The sequence below is a fragment of the Littorina saxatilis genome, linkage group LG7 (genome assembly GCF_037325665.1).
Source record: "Littorina saxatilis isolate snail1 linkage group LG7, US_GU_Lsax_2.0, whole genome shotgun sequence".
Classification (NCBI taxonomy): Eukaryota; Metazoa; Mollusca; class Gastropoda; order Littorinimorpha; family Littorinidae; genus Littorina; species Littorina saxatilis.
The window spans coordinates 45,072,147-45,089,006 of NC_090251.1; the positions used below are offsets into that span (position 1 = coordinate 45,072,147).

General features: G+C 43.1%; 1 protein-coding gene across 1 annotated transcript in view; it reads left to right on the forward strand.

Annotated features, from left to right (window-relative positions):
• Positions 1–285: 285 nt before the first annotated feature.
• Positions 286–16,860, forward strand: part of LOC138971569 (streptococcal hemagglutinin-like) — a 39,505-nt gene continuing 22,930 nt past the window's right edge. The window contains exons 1-7 of the mRNA XM_070344331.1: positions 286–980; positions 1,802–1,970; positions 6,118–6,200; positions 6,530–6,747; positions 7,658–7,818; positions 8,372–8,526; positions 8,819–8,910. Of these exons, the coding sequence (XP_070200432.1) occupies positions 587–980; positions 1,802–1,970; positions 6,118–6,200; positions 6,530–6,747; positions 7,658–7,818; positions 8,372–8,526; positions 8,819–8,910 (1,272 nt within the window). The 5' untranslated portion in view covers positions 286–586. The remainder of the gene's footprint in view (positions 981–1,801; positions 1,971–6,117; positions 6,201–6,529; positions 6,748–7,657; positions 7,819–8,371; positions 8,527–8,818; positions 8,911–16,860) is intronic.

Below are 16,860 nucleotides of genomic sequence, written 5' to 3' on the forward strand. Positions count from 1 at the left end.
AAAATAAAATATATAAGCACTGAAAACGAGGCTAGTTTGCATTGAAAACGAGGCTATTTTGCATATATCTTACCACCTCAAAATGTAGTGCACAAATAGTCCCGCTTTAAAACGAACTTGTCAACATATAAAAGGAGAAAAGAAGACAAGTTTCTTACAGCTGAAGCAATAGATATTTACATTAGAGAGTACTTACATGACTATTGGCTTAAAGCGCTGTATTAACACTTAGTGTAATTTTCATGATATGGCGTTTGTTATTCCTACGCTCACCTTCTCCTTGTGTATCCAAATACGATGGCTCACAGCGTGTAGAGGTGTGTTGATGCTATTTGTTGACACGGCTCCTGTGTATCTCATGTTTTTAAATGAAATGGTCGTCTTCCTTGGCTTTGCCTTTAAAGCGTGGTCTTTTACTCTTTTTTTGTTTTAGTTGAAGGCTCTAAGGCTATGTAGGACAGTCAGCGTTGATTCAACCATACGCAAAATGCTTTCTTCTCACAAAATCCATTTGTGTTTTTGTTTTCAGGACTTCAAAAACTTACTAAACTTCTAAATGATGCGCTAATGTTTCACTCGGGTCGAAATGGAGTGTGAGGAAGACAGTTCAGGCCACGCGCCTCTGTTTTTTTACTCTGATCTTCTTACATCGGAACCAGAAAGCTTGCAAGAACAAGCTTGCAACATCATCGTCGACGCACATGCTGAAGAAAAACAAGCACGCTTCGCAGCTGATAGAGACGAAAATGAAAGTGCAGAGGTCACCCAAGACTCGGCAATTGAAGAGGAAGATCAAGAAGAGGAGGAGGAGAAGGCTCCCCTGAGCTATGAACTGCAAGAAGGATGGAAAATCTTGGATTACTTCTTACGCAAAGTTGATTCAAATCTGACATTTCACTTCAGAGATGCAGTAGATAGCAGCTTCCCAGACACCCAAGACTACTATGAAAAAGTCAAGGAACCAGTTTGGCTAAACCTTAGTGAGTATGCATATTGGTACCAGTAAAGAAATGAAAAAAGTTTTTATTGTATCTGGACAAAAATAACGACACGTTCACACACAACATATTAAGGTCAAACATGGTTTGTTCTGCTCAAATTTTTTTTTTTTGGGGGGGAGGGGGGGGGGGGAGGAGGGGAATGTCCTGTTGTGATATTAGTTATAACAAAGATATTGCACTCAAATTGCTCCATTCAGCTGTTGTTCTTATTTCAGGATGCCATGATTTGGCAGATCCTGATGTGTGTTTCTTTCAGGCGAGACTTGCTCGTGGAGCTAGAAGTCAAGAGTGTTCATATGAAACGTTTCTGTGATCGACAAGAAGAAAAAGATATGAAACGTTTTCATGGTTAGCTGCGCAAGGATTTAACACCATTGGTTGATCATACCGAAAAGATTGTCTGCACTGGTCGGTAAACAGCCATAGACAGCCAATCGGATTGGCAGCTGCGTGGCCGCCATTTTTTTTCGCACAGCGAGGAACCCAAAGGCATGCTAACCTTCGCTGGCAAAATCCTAGTGTTCCTCGCGGAGAGAATTGCCCCAAAAAACGATGCTTCACTCGCCAATTCTGGCCTTAAAGAAAAGGGGGACTGCCGTCACCCAAGCAATTTTGGTGATGGATTGGTCAAAAGACAGATTCTGACCCATTGATACTGATAGCATTCAGATTCTGGTAGGAGCACTGGGTACATGACTACTTGCCATTACTTTGCTTTGGGTTTTTTAACACTGGTGTGAAGCTCCCACTCTATTTGCGCGACCTTTCTGATAATTTCTGGACATTGATTTTTGTTTCAGTGCGTGAAAAGTTCCAGAAGCGAGAGTACAGCAGCATCACAGAGTTTATTACTGACTTCCGCCGAATGGTGTACAACTGCTGCAGCTTTAATGGCACAACACATCATCTTTCAAGAAAAGCTGACAAGTTGCTGTACATGCTTACACAGAAGCTGAACTTACTGAGACAGTGAGTATTGAAGGATTTATTATGTGAATTCTAAGCACTGACCAGAGGGTTTTGCCATGGTCTTGAGTCGGTACAGGAAATTAACTTTTTGTGTGCATGTTTTCTGAATTAATCTTTTATGTTTGCACAGAAAATTTGCTGTTTGAGCATAACATGACGCCATGAAACATAACATGACATCGTGACAAAAGATAAAATTACATCCTCTGGAACTATGGGTGTAAGTAAGCCATCCAATTCAGATGCCATTGTGTGCACATATAAGGCTGCTACAGAGCTAAGTTCACTGAATAGGTGAGGGGCAACCTTAGAAAAAGTTTTTGTACCATGAAAAAATGCCCAAACATAACTTAAGACCATGTTCAAACCAATTAAAAGGAAAAAATGTATAGTCTACATTTACCTGTACAAAATGCTAGATAAAAAGGAAAGCTAGATGAAAATAGACTAAGAAACTATAAAAACGGAAAAAGTCACAAAATGTTGCCCAAACATAACATGACATACCCTGACATTCATGCGTTGGTGTCATGTTATGTTGGACATGAATTCCCAACCACAAGTACAAAAAAAAAAACAAACACTAACTAGAAGAAAAAAAAAGCTATGCATGCTTGGTCCGGACATGCAAAAAGATTTTGATGATCTAGAATAACAAAAAATAACCTATCCAAACTTAACATTACACCGAGGGGTGTCTCAGAACCGGCGTCAAGTTATGTTCAAACAGATTATGGTGAAATTGTATAATGCATTTTTCCTGCAGATTATATTTTTGTTGTGCTGGGCTGCATTGCAAACAATTAGACCAAAGCATTATCCCATTTGAAAGAAGAGACTTATTTCACAGGTGTATGTTTAAACTGAATATTACACTACAACACTGTGACAGTTCAAGCTGACACCGATGTGTTATGTTGTGTTTGGACATGGATCACACTAACTACAACACAAACGTGGTTTCTATGGGGGGTAAAGTTATTTGAAACATATAATATCAATATTAAATTCTACATCTATTTTTCTTTACCAAAAATAAAATAAGTAAAAAACCGAGTGCCCAAACCTAACATTACACCAGCCGTGGCAGCTGAGATCGACTGTGCATAGCGTCAAGTTATGTTTGGACATAAAACTAGCACTCGGCGATCAGACACAATAAGGGTCTACAAGTTCAGACCCAATCAATCAATATGACGCTTATATCGCGCGTATTCCGTGGGTACAGTTCTAAGCGCAGGGATTTATATTTTTTTTAATTTTTTTTATTTTATGCAATTTATATCGCGCACATATTCAAGGCGCAGGAATTTATTTATGCCGTGTGAGATGGAATTTTTTACACAATACATCACGCATTCACATCGGCCAGCAGATCGCAGCCATTTCGGCGCATATCCTACTTTTCACGGCCTATTATTCCAAGTCACACGGGTATTTTGATGGACATTTTTATCTATGCCTATACAATTTTGCCAGGAAAGACCCTTTTGTCAATTGTGGGATCTTTAACGTGCACACCCCAATGTAGTGTACCCAATGATGATGTTAATTCCTAGTATTCAATCTGCCACAAAAATTAGTGTATGTTAGAAGACATTTAGTTGAACGAGTTTAAACATAAAGCTGACGACCTCGGACTTGGTGTAAAGTTGCGTTTGATCTCCCGCATCCCATAATATCAACCACGTATCTTGTAAATCGCAGTAAATGACTTTTAGGGGTACTTCACGAAGTGATTTCATGAAGGGATGCATCATTGATGGTTGAAAACGTACTTAGCTCTATCAAACCAAAAACGCAACAGTGACACCACATGATCGGCATGAATGCACATGACAAAGCAAAAATTGACAAATGTAGGAACGTAGGAAAGTGTTGATGAAAGCACAACTATTCAGACAGGATCTCTAGTTTTATCAGAAAAACAGAACTCAGCACTCCAAAGCCTAATGTGGTCATTACTTCATATTCTATCCATAATTTCGCTGGATTTGCAAAAACGCAACAAATGAAGCCAAAATAAAAACCTTACCTTTCGGCCTATCCTCGGCGTCCATCGCGCGCTTTGTCTTCAAATGGCGCAATATTCTAAATTGGAGTGGTTTTCACTTCCATGCCGGATTAATCTCCAAAAAATGGACTGAAAAATACACACAAATTGTTCTTTTTTCGTGTCCAAACGCAACGGTTTGTTGACACCATATCGCTTCCGCAAAATCAATGTTAATTTCTTGCTGCATCAGAGTTTAAAATGTTCGCTTGCTGATTAATCCAAGAACTAAAACATAAAATCTTTCAGATTAGAGGTTAATCACGTGTGTTGGATGTGGATATTTCTTTCAAGTTAACATCGATCGCTATCACCCAAACATGACACCACGCGTTGCGTTTGAGCACGATTGATGACGCTCTATATAAACAAGAAACGAACAAATATTTGACACGCTTTTAACGTCAATAGGAATTGATAACGTTTTAAGAATTGGAAATAAAAAAATTTACTCTTGATTCAATCTTTTTATGGTGAAAAATGCCGTCTGAAGTGACACACAGGTATGTCTGTCACGTTTTTCTTCCACCACGATCGTCGATTTTTCATTAAAAAAAATTAGTTTTTTAATGACAGAAAGCAAGTTTATCTCACTTTATGTCATCACACGAAGCTTCTATCTATCTATCTATATATATATACGACTTCTGTCTGTCTGTGTGTGTGTGTGTGTGTGTCCGCGATGCACGGCCAAAGTTCTCGGTGGATCTTTTTCAAATTTGGAGACCGTATTCAGCTACACCCTGGACACAACCTCATCGATGAGATATTTCAACACGTGCTCTCAGCGCGCAGCGCTCAACCGATTTTGGTTTTTCTCTGGATCCATTCCCAGTAACTCTTCCTTATCTTCTCCAGTGTTTTCAGCGTTTATCTCCCTTCCTTCGTGTGGCGTCAATCCATATTCCCGTTACTACGTTACTATTTTTAGAATGTCACGATTGCACCCGTAAGTTGTCTTTACTGTAAAAGTGAAAAGGTCGAATCAATTTATAGCCACGCGAAAAATACACTGTCATCTATCTCTATATGTTTATAGATAAAGATATACATATATATACGGCTTCTCTGTGTGTGTTTGTGTGTGTGTGTGGGCAACACCTGTGGATTGTAGAGTTCTGTTTGTGATGTGGTCTAGTGGCTTTGGTATGTCTGTATGTTCAGGCCTTCCTTCGAGAAGCCATAACAGTTATTCTCAATCCCGTTTGAGTGGACTTCGCCTTCAAAGGTGATTGTGGTGTTTTGGCACTCGGTTACATTTGGCGTCGTCGACAGCGATGGGACTCGACATGAAATGTTCAGGCCACTGAATCATTTTCGTGCTGTTCCCATTCCACCTGGGACGGACCTAAGTTCATTCAAAGGGGGTCGAGTGTGACAGGGAGACTACCGTCGCCCTTCACAGCAGACTCTGCAGAGTTGTTCGCCTTAGAAGTTGTGGGCTTTCTATATATTTATATATATTTATAGATATAGATAGATATATACGGCTTCTGTGTCTGTGTCTATGTGTGTGTGTGTGTGTGTGTGGAGGCAACACCTGTGGATTGTAGAGTTCTGTTTGTGATGGGGTCTGGCGACTTTTGTCTGTCTGTATGTTCTGGCATTTGAGAAGCCATAACAGATAATATAGGGCTTAGAAATAATCTCTAAAATTCTCAATCCCGTTTGACAGGACTTCGCCTTCAAAGGTGATTGTGGTGAACCGCCACGCTGTCTGTCTCTGTCTCGCGATTCACCCCGGCTTCGCCGGGTTTTCCTCTAGTTGATTATATAAGAACAAGTGACAACAGTTTGATTTCATTAATTCTTTATCTTCAACCTTAAAATCGCAGTCAAAAATTGTCAGCTGGTGATTTCTGCACTCGAGCCACCTCCATGGCCTTGACCATATTGTAAGATGTTTGGAGCATTTGCTGATGTCAAACAGGTGGTCATTCACAACTGATGAAACTTGTAACTTGCACAGTTGTAGTGAGAGTTGTTGTTCTTTGGACACTGTGCTTGTTTCTTGTGGATGCTGTAAAGAAAGCGAATTTTATGTTACTGTACAGGTGAAAATATTTTAATTCTATACTCTTCTATCAATTTCAGTGACATCAGACAGAAGACCACAGAAGATGTGACTACACCATGGTTAGAAAAGCAGGATAACCAAGATGGCTTGTTTGGCTTCGGTAAATGCATTTTTCATGCTGTGAGGAAACAAATGTTGCTGAACTTTAGCTATTCGAAGATTTTATTCCCATGGTATTATAATTTTATATAGCTTACACTTACAGTTTCATTTCCTGTTTATTTGACATTTTTTGTGTGGATTCATCCATTTGTTTTTAAATTCCTGTCAAGGTTTTAAAGGAGTCTGCCTTGATATTGAACTTGTGAGTCGAGGTGCACGAAATTAGATTCGTATATATATATATATATTCATTCACCTTTTGACAATCCTAGCAGATACATTGATGGTCTTGGAAAGTAAACTAGCTCTGTGTTTAAATTTTGCAAGGTCAGAGGAAACGAAACAGCACCTATCGGAGAGATGTTACATCAGAGATGCGTCGACAGCTGCGCCAAGAAGAAGAAGAAAAGGCCAAGTTAGCAAGAAAGCAGAAGAAGGAGGACAAAAGCGCTGCGGACATTGCTGCCCAGCAAGAAATGCTGGATTGGGAGGACGAGCATCTGACTGTTGGGCCCATCAAGTCCATCATCAGGCATTCCTGGGAGGTATGAAGAAATGTTGAATCTTCTTTTGAAGTTTCGAGGAATGGGGTCTTGCCAGCTTGTTTGAATGACTAGAGTTTTACGGAAGTGTCAAGTATTGAAGCTGTTGTTGGGATGAGCGATTCTTTATCAAGGTTTGCAGGCCATACTTTTATATTTGGTTTAAAGTGAACGACCAAACATGCTTTCCCGCTTGGCGAAAAGGGGCTGTGTAGGACACAGAATAAGATTACCTGCCTGTTACCCCAAAAGAGCAATGTTGTACACACATGGATTTTTCTAGGCTGGCTTCATAGAATGTCCTTCTTCCATACCCCCTAGGGTGGGATTTAAATTACATATCTTTACCCAACTCACATATAGCAATTAACCCTAGTTTAGTGCTGGTAACGCTGCACGCGTCCCCTTGGTAACAAGGGCGACCACTCTAAAAAAGTGACCAATCCCATAAGGCCAGACCAATAACCGGTCCGACTTCCGTATGCGTGCGCATACGCCGCCATTTGTATCATTCCATACTCAGCGGTCTAGTGAACTGGTCGCTCTCGATGTACGCTCCGGCTGTTTTGCAGCTTTTCACCTGAGTCTTCGACTTGGGCTTCACCCCTTGGTTGCCGCCTAGCTGTTTTCACCTTTACCTTTACTACTGATGATAATATAGCACAGAGCAAGTGCTGTGGTAAAGACGTATGTACAGTGGACCCCCCCTCCTTCCAATTCAAGACTACATGTACTTTAATTTTCAGACCTAGATTTTTCAGATTTTTCTGTTCATTAGCTCTGTAAATTTACCTCCATTTTAAGGCTCCCTCCTATTTAAGTCCTGATTATCTCAGATTTATGAAGGTCTTAAAAGGTGGTTCCACTGTACTGCAGTCTCCTTTATCCTGTTACATTGGTGGTTTTTCTCCAGCTTCCCCAGGTTGGCATGTTCCTGCATCTGTGTCGTGACGTCCTGAACCTGGAAGAGGTTCCGTACTTTGAGCTGGAGCGCTGTTTAGCTATGCCACGCCAGAGCTCAAGGTTGCAGAAAATCATGACATCGATACTCAGCACACCTTTCCAGCGACAGAGGTAACAACGACACTTTTGAAAATATTAAGAGTTTTGTACTGCTATTTCTTAGTGGTTTAAGAAGTATGGCCTATGGGGCTATTCCTTCATTGATTTAGTATTGGAGTTGAAACAGTATCTGAATTACAGTTGATGATGATTCCAACCTAGTCATGAATGTGACTAGGCAGAGAAAGAAAAGCTGAAGTTTTCAATACATAATGATCATAATGATCATATTTTGTACAAGTCTGAGTTTCTGGGCCTTGTTAGAATGGTGTTTGTTGTAATAATTATTGCCTTGACATGCTTGCCTTGCTTCTCATAAGTTGGATAAGATGAAGATGATGTCATACAAATTGTGAGTATTTTTGGCCTTTTCAAAATGCCTTAAATGGTGTTGATGTGATTGTTCTAATAATTGTTGCCTTGGCATGCTTGCCTTATGTCTCATAGGTTGGATAAGGTGAAGATGATGCCATACAAAGTGGGAGTTTCTGGGCCTTGTCAAAATGATGTTGATGTGATTGTTTTAATAATTTTTGCCTTGACATGCTTGCCTTACGTCTCATAGGTTGGATAAGATGAATATGATGCCGTACAAAGTGTGGACAGAGAAACTGGGAAAGAAGCTTGACGTCTGGTTCAAAACTCTGACTGACTGTCAGGGTAACACTGCCCAAGCTGCGTTCAAACTGGGCATTGAGGAACGCTTCTTCCAGATTGTCGGTGAGACTATTTTATTGTTCACTGTTTTGTTGTTCTTACTCTTATGCTTAAATCTGTGTAGTTTTCCTTCACATTTCAAAGGTGATCTTTTATAGTGTGTCTAGTGTACCTTTTGGGGACAGGAAGCTGTTCTTTTCCTATTATTCTATGGGATGTTAATTTATAATCTTTTTGTATGCATATGAATCATTGAATGTGCTGTTCTATTTTTAGAAGTGTCGTGAGTTCTTTGTTCATAGTGGTAGTGTGTGTGCTCAATAGGATGAGTAAGTCTTGCATTGACTTTTTACAGGCTTGACAAACCCTCTGCAGGAGAAATCTTTCCATAACCTGAGCTTCTACAGAAAAGTCTGGATTCTCAAGTCTGTCTGTGAGAACTTGGCGGTGAGCATTTTCTTCACTTTTCTTGTGCGTGTCATACCAGGTGCACTGGCATAGGCTGTTTGGTTGTTTCTTTCAAACATCTCATCTTAGTTATAAGCACGATAAGCTTGCACTGTTAAGAGGCAATTTGCACTCTGTGTTATTACCTTGCTAATTGTCAATAGACGAATTCCGGAAATACAGGGTGGGCCATAAAAAGTGTCCACATTTAATTTGTTAATATTTTTCCTGTAAAGTGATATTTTCTTTTCTGTTTCAGATAGAATTTGAGACAAGCATCTTAGAATTCTGTTAAAGCCTGAATGGATCGCATTCCAGTACAGGAAAGGACCAAAATCGTTGAACTTTACTTTGCTACCAATTCTGTGGTTCTCGCCCAGCGCGCTTTTCGGAGAGAGTTCCCTGGCACACACTGTCCATGTGCGAGAACTGTGAAGCGCCTCGTGGATAAATTCAGGAACTCTGGTAGTCTCGCAGATAACAATAAAGGACATAACCCTGAATTTATCCACGAGGCGCTTCACAGTTCTCGCACATGGACAGTGTGTGCCTGGGAACTCTCTCCAAAAAGTGCGCTGGGCGAGAACCACAGAATTGGTAGCAAAGTAAAGTTCAACGATTTTGGTCCTTTCCTGTACTGGAATGCGATCCATTCAGGCTTTAAAAGAATTCTAAGATGCTTGTCTCAAATTCTATCTGAAACAGAAAAGAAAATATCACTTTACAGGAAAAATATTAACAAATTAAATGTGGACACTTTTTATGGCCCACCCTGTACCTCTGTCAGGTTTGTATGGGTTGTGAAAGAGTGAGTACACTTGCTTTTGCTCGGGTAAATATTGACATGTGCTTCCTGCACACATGTTTAAGACACTCCCTCTTGCTAGTGACTGGCCTGTAATGTCACGTGACATAAATTCGTCTATTTTGAAAGACCAACCCCTATCCGTTGTGAAAGACCAGTATCACCAAAGCAATGACAGCCTTGTCAAAGTCACATTCAAATTCACCTGTCTAAAGATGACTTATAGATGTGTTATTACCGCCCGCGGGTTAGGGGGAAGAATTTACCCGATGCTCCCCAGCATGTCGTAAGAGGCGACTAACGGATTCTGTTTCTCCTTTTACCCTTGTTAAGTGTTTCTTGTATAGAATATAGTCAATTTTAGTCAAGCAGTATGTAAGAAATGTTAAGTCCTTTGTACTGGAAACTTGCATTCTCCCAGTAAGGTAATATATTGTACTACGTTGCAAGCCCCTGGAGCAAATTTTTGATTAGTGCTTTTGTGAACAAGAAACAATTGACAAGTGGCTCTATCCCATCTCCCCCCTTTCCCCGTCGCGATATAACCTTTGTGGTTGAAAACAACGTTAAACACCAAATAAAGTAAAGATGTGTTTGTAGCGGAATGTGGGGAAGAAAGATTTAGAAAAGTAGAAGTACTTTCAAACTCCCACACTTGAGTTTTATTGCTAAAAAAACTCAACAACAAACGCAATTCTTTATAGGTGGATTCTACGAAGTATAAATTTCAATTTATTTTCCGATGGATGAATGGTGTATCAAAAAAGAAAAGATTCGAAAAGTTAGGAAAGTTAGTTCATCGCGCACGATTCATATCACACGAGTTCGAGAGACACAGAACAAGCACGTCTGTTTTTTTCCTTGGTGTTACTTAAATTAGTTGTGAAGAACTGGTTCGCCTGACGGTCTGAAGATGACGAAAAGGTCTATCCCAGTTGAAACCATGCTTGCTCGTGACTCGTTGGTTTTCCCCATCCAGTTCATGTTCTTTGAAGTGTTCGGTAAATATACTCTGCATCGACGTCCTTGGACATCTTCACCCAGAACCCGGAACCCGGAACGTCCTTCGACGTAAGTTATTCTGCTATTAATGTGACACGCGTCGCATGCTGTTTCTTGACCAGCGAATTAAGACGTTCGTCTGCCTGCCCGTGCGCCTGTCCTCGTGTCTCAACACAGAATGCCAGATCGCCGTTCACCTGCCTCCTGATAATTGGCTGCGCTATACGTGACGCGATAGACTTTTTACACGTCACTAAAGAAGACTCTCACGCGCCGTCTCTTTCTGGTCTCGGTACCTTCATGCGCCGTCTCCTTCCGGTCTCGGTTAAATCGGATAAATATTATTGACTAAACATGACTAAACACTGCAAACCACTGCAATACACAAACTTATTTTCTGAATCGCGTTCCGCGACAAAGGCCCCCCCTTCTGAAGCGAAAACTAGTTTTAGCTCTTTCTCAGACAATAAGTTTTATTTCATTTAACCCTGAAAATACTCCACCTCCTTTCCACTTGCTATCCTATTTATCTCTGGAAGCTCACCACCTCTCAGTTTACTACTACTCCTCTATTGATAATTGGCTCTGCTCAAAAAGTCAGCTCCGACATTGTCTTTGCCTGGAATCACTTTGAGGGTGAAAGAGTGTTGCTGGAGCTGCAAAGCCCATCTCATAAGCCTGCCGTTTTCAGTTTTTGACTTCTGCAAGTACTGGAGTGGTTGGTGATCAGTTTCAATCACGAACTGCTCGGCGTACAAATACTGCTCGAATCTTTTCACTCCCCAAACCACCCCGAGACACTCCTTTTCTATGGTCGAGTAGTTTCTTTCGGCGCTGTTCAGTTTTTTGCTTGCGTAAGCCACCGGGTGCAAGTTGCCACCTTGCTCTTGCAGTAGAACTGCTCCTAACGCTTCGTTGGATGCGTCTGTACGTAACACGTACTGTTTGCTATTGTCCGGCAGTATCAGAATGGGTTTGCTGGTCAGACACTGTTTCAGAGTCGTGAAAGCAGTTTCACACTCTTTGGTCCAGACTATCTTCTCTGGCTGATCTTTCTTTGTGAGGTCTGTGAGGGGCGCACTCACGCGAGCAAAGTCAGGCACAAACTTCCGGTAATACCCCGCTAGGCCCAAGAAAGAACGCACCTCTTTCTTTGTACGAGGTTTTTCCGCCCTTCTGATTTTCTCGGTTTTGTCATCGTCTGGGCTTATTTTCCCATGACCGATCCGGTGACCGAGGTAGTCAAGTTCGCGGAATCCTAGGTGACACTTGGAGGGTTTGGCGGTGAGGCCGACCTCCTCAAGCCTCGCCAACACTGCGTTCAAAGCCTCCAGATGTTGTTCCCAGGTTTTGGTTGCTATCAGGATGTCATCCATGAAGAATTCTACGTCCTCCCTGCCTAACGGATCGAGCAGTTTTCTGACACACCTAGTGAATATGGCACTGGCCGTTTTCAGTCCAAATGGCATTTTTGTCCACTGGTACTGGCCCCCTGGAGTAGAGAAGCTGGTTTTGGCTCTGTCTTTTTCTTTAACGCCCACTTGCCAGTAACCCTTACTCAAATCCAATTTTGAGAAGTACTCTGCCTGCTGCAGACGAGCAAAGATTTGCTCAGCATCCGGAATTGGCTCAGAATCGAACTCGGTGACCTTGTTCAATTTTCTGTAGTCTATACAGAATCTCACTGTACCGTCACGCTTTTGCGTCAGTACCACCGGACTGCTATATGGAGACACGCTAGGTTCGATAACCCCCATCTTTTCCATAGTTTGCACTTCCTTCTTGATTGTTTCCCTCTGTGAGTGAGGAATTGGGTACTGTTTTACACGCACCGGCTCAGAGGTAGACAGTTTGATTTCGCATTCTTCTAGCTGGCATGAGCCTGGCATATCACTCAGAGCTTTCTGGTGACTGCGACACAAGTTACGCAAATCTTTCTGCTTTTCCACAGATAATTCGGCGTTAATGACCACATCATCCCACTTTTCTTTTGGAGCGAGAGGTATGAGTGGTATCTTGTCGGTGTTCAGCCCACCGTCTTCGCTATCACTCATCTCGTGCATCACAATTGCTACTTCTTCTTCTGCGGGTTCCGCCGATCTCGCGACCGCTCCGTCGGGAACATCCGACGCGGTTCTTTCCACGTACAACTTCAGCAAGTTGGCGTGGTACACCTTGACCTTGTTTCCCATTTGTACTCTATAGTTGCAAGATCCCACTCTATCAACTATCTTGTAAGGTCCTTTCCAAGTCAGCTGAAGCTTGTTGTGCTTCACTGGTAACAAAATCAAAACTTTGTCACCCTTTGCCAGGTGCCTTTGGCGTGTGTTTTTATCGTACGCCCGTGCGTGTCTGAGCGAGGCTTTGCTCAGGTTTTCCCTGGCTAAAGTGCACGTTTGTTCTATTTTGTTCGAGAGATCGACAATGTGACCTATTGTCGTCCTCAACTCTTCACTGGACTCGTCATCAGTCCAAATCTGCCTGAGTACCTGCATGGGTCCTCGGACCTCTCTCCCGTACAAGAGTTCGAACGGAGAGAACATCAGGCTTTCTTGGGGCACCTCGCGGTATGCAAACAGTAGAGCGGGAATAAATTTATCCCACTCCTTGGGCTGCTCTTGGCACATACGCTTCATCATTGACTTGAGAGTAGAGTTCAGTTTCTCTGTTAACCCATTGGTTTGAGCATGAAACGGACTGGTGCGCAATCCTTTCACCCCTAGCAACCTGTTGATTTCAGTCATGTATCCACCTACAAACTGTCCCCCCTGATCAGTCAACACTTCTTTGGGTAGTCCGAAACGCGTCCACATCTCAAACAGAGCATCCGCGACCGTCTCTGAGCTGATGTCTTTCAGCGGAACGGCCTCCGCGTACCTAGTCGCGTGATCGATCATGGTAAGGATGTACCGATGCCCCCGCGCCGAAGCAGGTAGGATGGGGCCGATGATATCAACACCAACGCGTTCGAAAGGGGTGTTCATCAGCGGGACTTTCTGGAGGGGTACCTTCCTAGTTGCTCCCTTAGGAGTACTTCTTTGGCAGGCATCACATGATGCACAGTAGCGTCTCACATCTCCGCAGATGCCTGGCCAGAAAAAGTCTCGCCAGATTCTGTCTCTGGTTTTCCTAGCGCCTAAGTGACCTGACATGGGTGAATCATGCGCCAAACCCATCACTTCGTCCCTAAACTTTTTAGGCACCACCACCTGCTTGTATTCTGTATCTTTGGACGAGTAGACCCTGTACAGAATATCCTTCTTCCATACGTAACGAGTCCCTGTTTTGATCTTCTGGTCTGCGACCGCGCGAGCCTTGACCAAGTCAGGGTCGTTTCGTTGCTCAGCTTTCAGATCATCAGGTTTGATCTGCCCTATCAGAGTTTCCTTGGGAATAACCTTCACTGGCTTTTCCTTGCTTTTTGCTTCTTGCTGTCGAGTGACTACGGGAGCACAAGTCTCCGCTCTTGCTCGGAACAAAGGCACCCCTGTCTCGACATTTTGACTATCGGTCCTCACGTTACCGATCAACACCGGATGCACCGGCCTATCCATCACCAACACCTTGGTAATGCCACTGAAAAATGGAGTTCGCATCTCCACTTCAGCTATCGGGAGCTCTCTAGTCACACGGGAATCGGCTAACACTACTCTCTTTGCTTCGCCCGTGTACTTCTCTCTCGGAACTATCTCGCTGTCCACAATGATAGCGGAAGCTCCCGTATCCCTTATCGCTCTCACCGTCTTGCCTTCGACGGTAGCTTCACACTGCGGCTCAAACACGAGGTTACAGCATTTCTCACATACTGTGGGTGGTTCCTGAACGTCCACCGCTGCCAATGTGATCGTTGATGCAGAGCTAGGCTTATTGTTGGGTTTGCTCTTAGGACACTGACGCGCCAGGTGAGGTCCGCCACATAGAAAACAACCGCTGGGACCCGACCTCTGTCCCTCCGATGCGTTGCCGAACCTGAAGTTATCTGTTCTCACGTTCGCGGGGGGTTTGGATCCACCGTTGGGTTGGTTATGCACTGTTTTGGGTGGATTAGGGATCGCCCGGCGATGTTCCGATTCGCGCGACTCCTCGTACACGCGCGCGTGTTTGAGCGCCTCATCGACATTGATTGGGTTACGCTCCCGCACGAACCGAGCTTGTTCAAAGGGTAGCCATTCTAGAAACCTTTCCATGATGATCAGACTTTTTGGGTCATGTGCTTTACCCTCTCTCTTTGCTAGCTCCACCCACCTGTCAAAATACAGTTGAATCCTCGTCAACCCTTCCTTTGCGCTTTCCCCAGCCTCTTTCTTGGCGCCCCTAAACTTTTTCCGGTACGCCTCTGATGTCAGCTGGAACTTTTCCAGAATAGCGGCCTTTACCGTGTTGTAGTCCTTTGCCTCTTCATCTGACAATCTGGCATATGCCTCGCGTGCTTTGCCTTTGAGTTGGCAGCCTAGTCGCGCTCCCCAATCATCATCATCCCATTTCGAGATTTTTGCTACCCTTTCGAACTGACGAAAGTATGCCTCGAGATCATCTTTATCATCCAGATATGGTAGCTTCAATTTGATTGATTTCTCATGCCCGGGACCAGCATCGTTGCCTAACTCGCGAGCGTTCTGGTTGCGGTTGCCTTCAGCTTGATTCTGCAACTCGATACGACGCAGTTCGAAGTCTCGCTCCTCGCGCCTCCTTCTATCTTCTCTCTCTGCTGCGATCCTACGCTCTTCAGCCTGGAGAGCTTCTCTCCGTCTCCTCTCCTCCAGCTCCTCGAGCCGGCGTTTTTCGATATACTCTGCTAAGGGTTTACCTGATAAGCCTAGTACGTTGCCGTCACGCTGGTATGCCACTAGAGGCGAGTCCACCTCTGCTACCTGACGTGGGCGGGGCATGTTTACTCTACTCTAGAATAAATGTCACTAAGGTTTACCTGTAGGAGAAAAAAGATCACTAGATACCTCGCTTCAGTCAATCTTAATTCGTCCCAGACGATACAAGGTTTGACTGTTGTAGCCGTAGACTAGCCTCGACACTCTGTTAGACAATACCCTACTTCTAACGAAAGTGACCTTGACTCCAAGCCAAGCTGCTAACTACTGCTACTTATGTTGATTGTGACCCCGACCCTGTCGTAGATTACCAATACAACAATTCAGCTGCACTAATTCACACTGATTAGTTACAACTGCCACGGATTATAGACTTTACTTTGAACCTTTGAACAAAGAAGCTAAACACCGTCCTCGATTTAAATTAGTCCTAACACCACCTCACTCCGGTTATGTTGACTCAATTTAAATCTCTTCTCTACTAGGTTAGTCGTAGTCTCAACTACTCCGAATTGGTACGACCTAACTTAGTTCACTGATCTAACTTCTACTCAAGTTAGATCCAGTTACCTGTTGAACCTCGTTCAACCTAAAAGAGCTTGGGTTCAGTTCGACTAGTACTTTACCGTTATCTTCAAATGATGTAGGGTGAAAGAAATATAATTTAGAGTGCTGCTGTTGCCGTCCAATCCTCGCCCGAGCAGTCGCCGCTTTCTTGTGTTAGCTTACTAATCTACTCAAGATTAACTAACATACATGTATAGCTTCTCTAGTCTACTCAAGACTAACTATCATGCATAAGAAACAGACGTGCTGTGCTGCGATGGGGATAAGGATAGACAACCTCCGCGCACCTACAAAAATTTGCGTTGTTGGCCACACAGAAAAAAAATAAGATCTAGCTCATAAAATCGTATCCCGGACACGAGCCCCCACTGTAGCGGAATGTGGGGAAGAAAGATTTAGAAAAGTAGAAGTACTTTCAAACTCCCACACTTGAGTTTTATTGCTAAAAAAACTCAACAACAAACGCAATTCTTTATAGGTGGATTCTACGAAGTATAAATTTCAATTTATTTTCCGATGGATGAATGGTGTATCAAAAAAGAAAAGATTCGAAAAGTTAGGAAAGTTAGTTCATCGCGCACGATTCATATCACACGAGTTCGAGAGACACAGAACAAGCACGTCTGTTTTTTTCCTTGGTGTTACTTAAATTAGTTGTGAAGAACTGGTTCGCCTGACGGTCTGAAGATGACGAAAAGGTCTATCCCAGTTGAAACCATGCTTGCTCGTGACTCGTTGGTTTTCCCCATC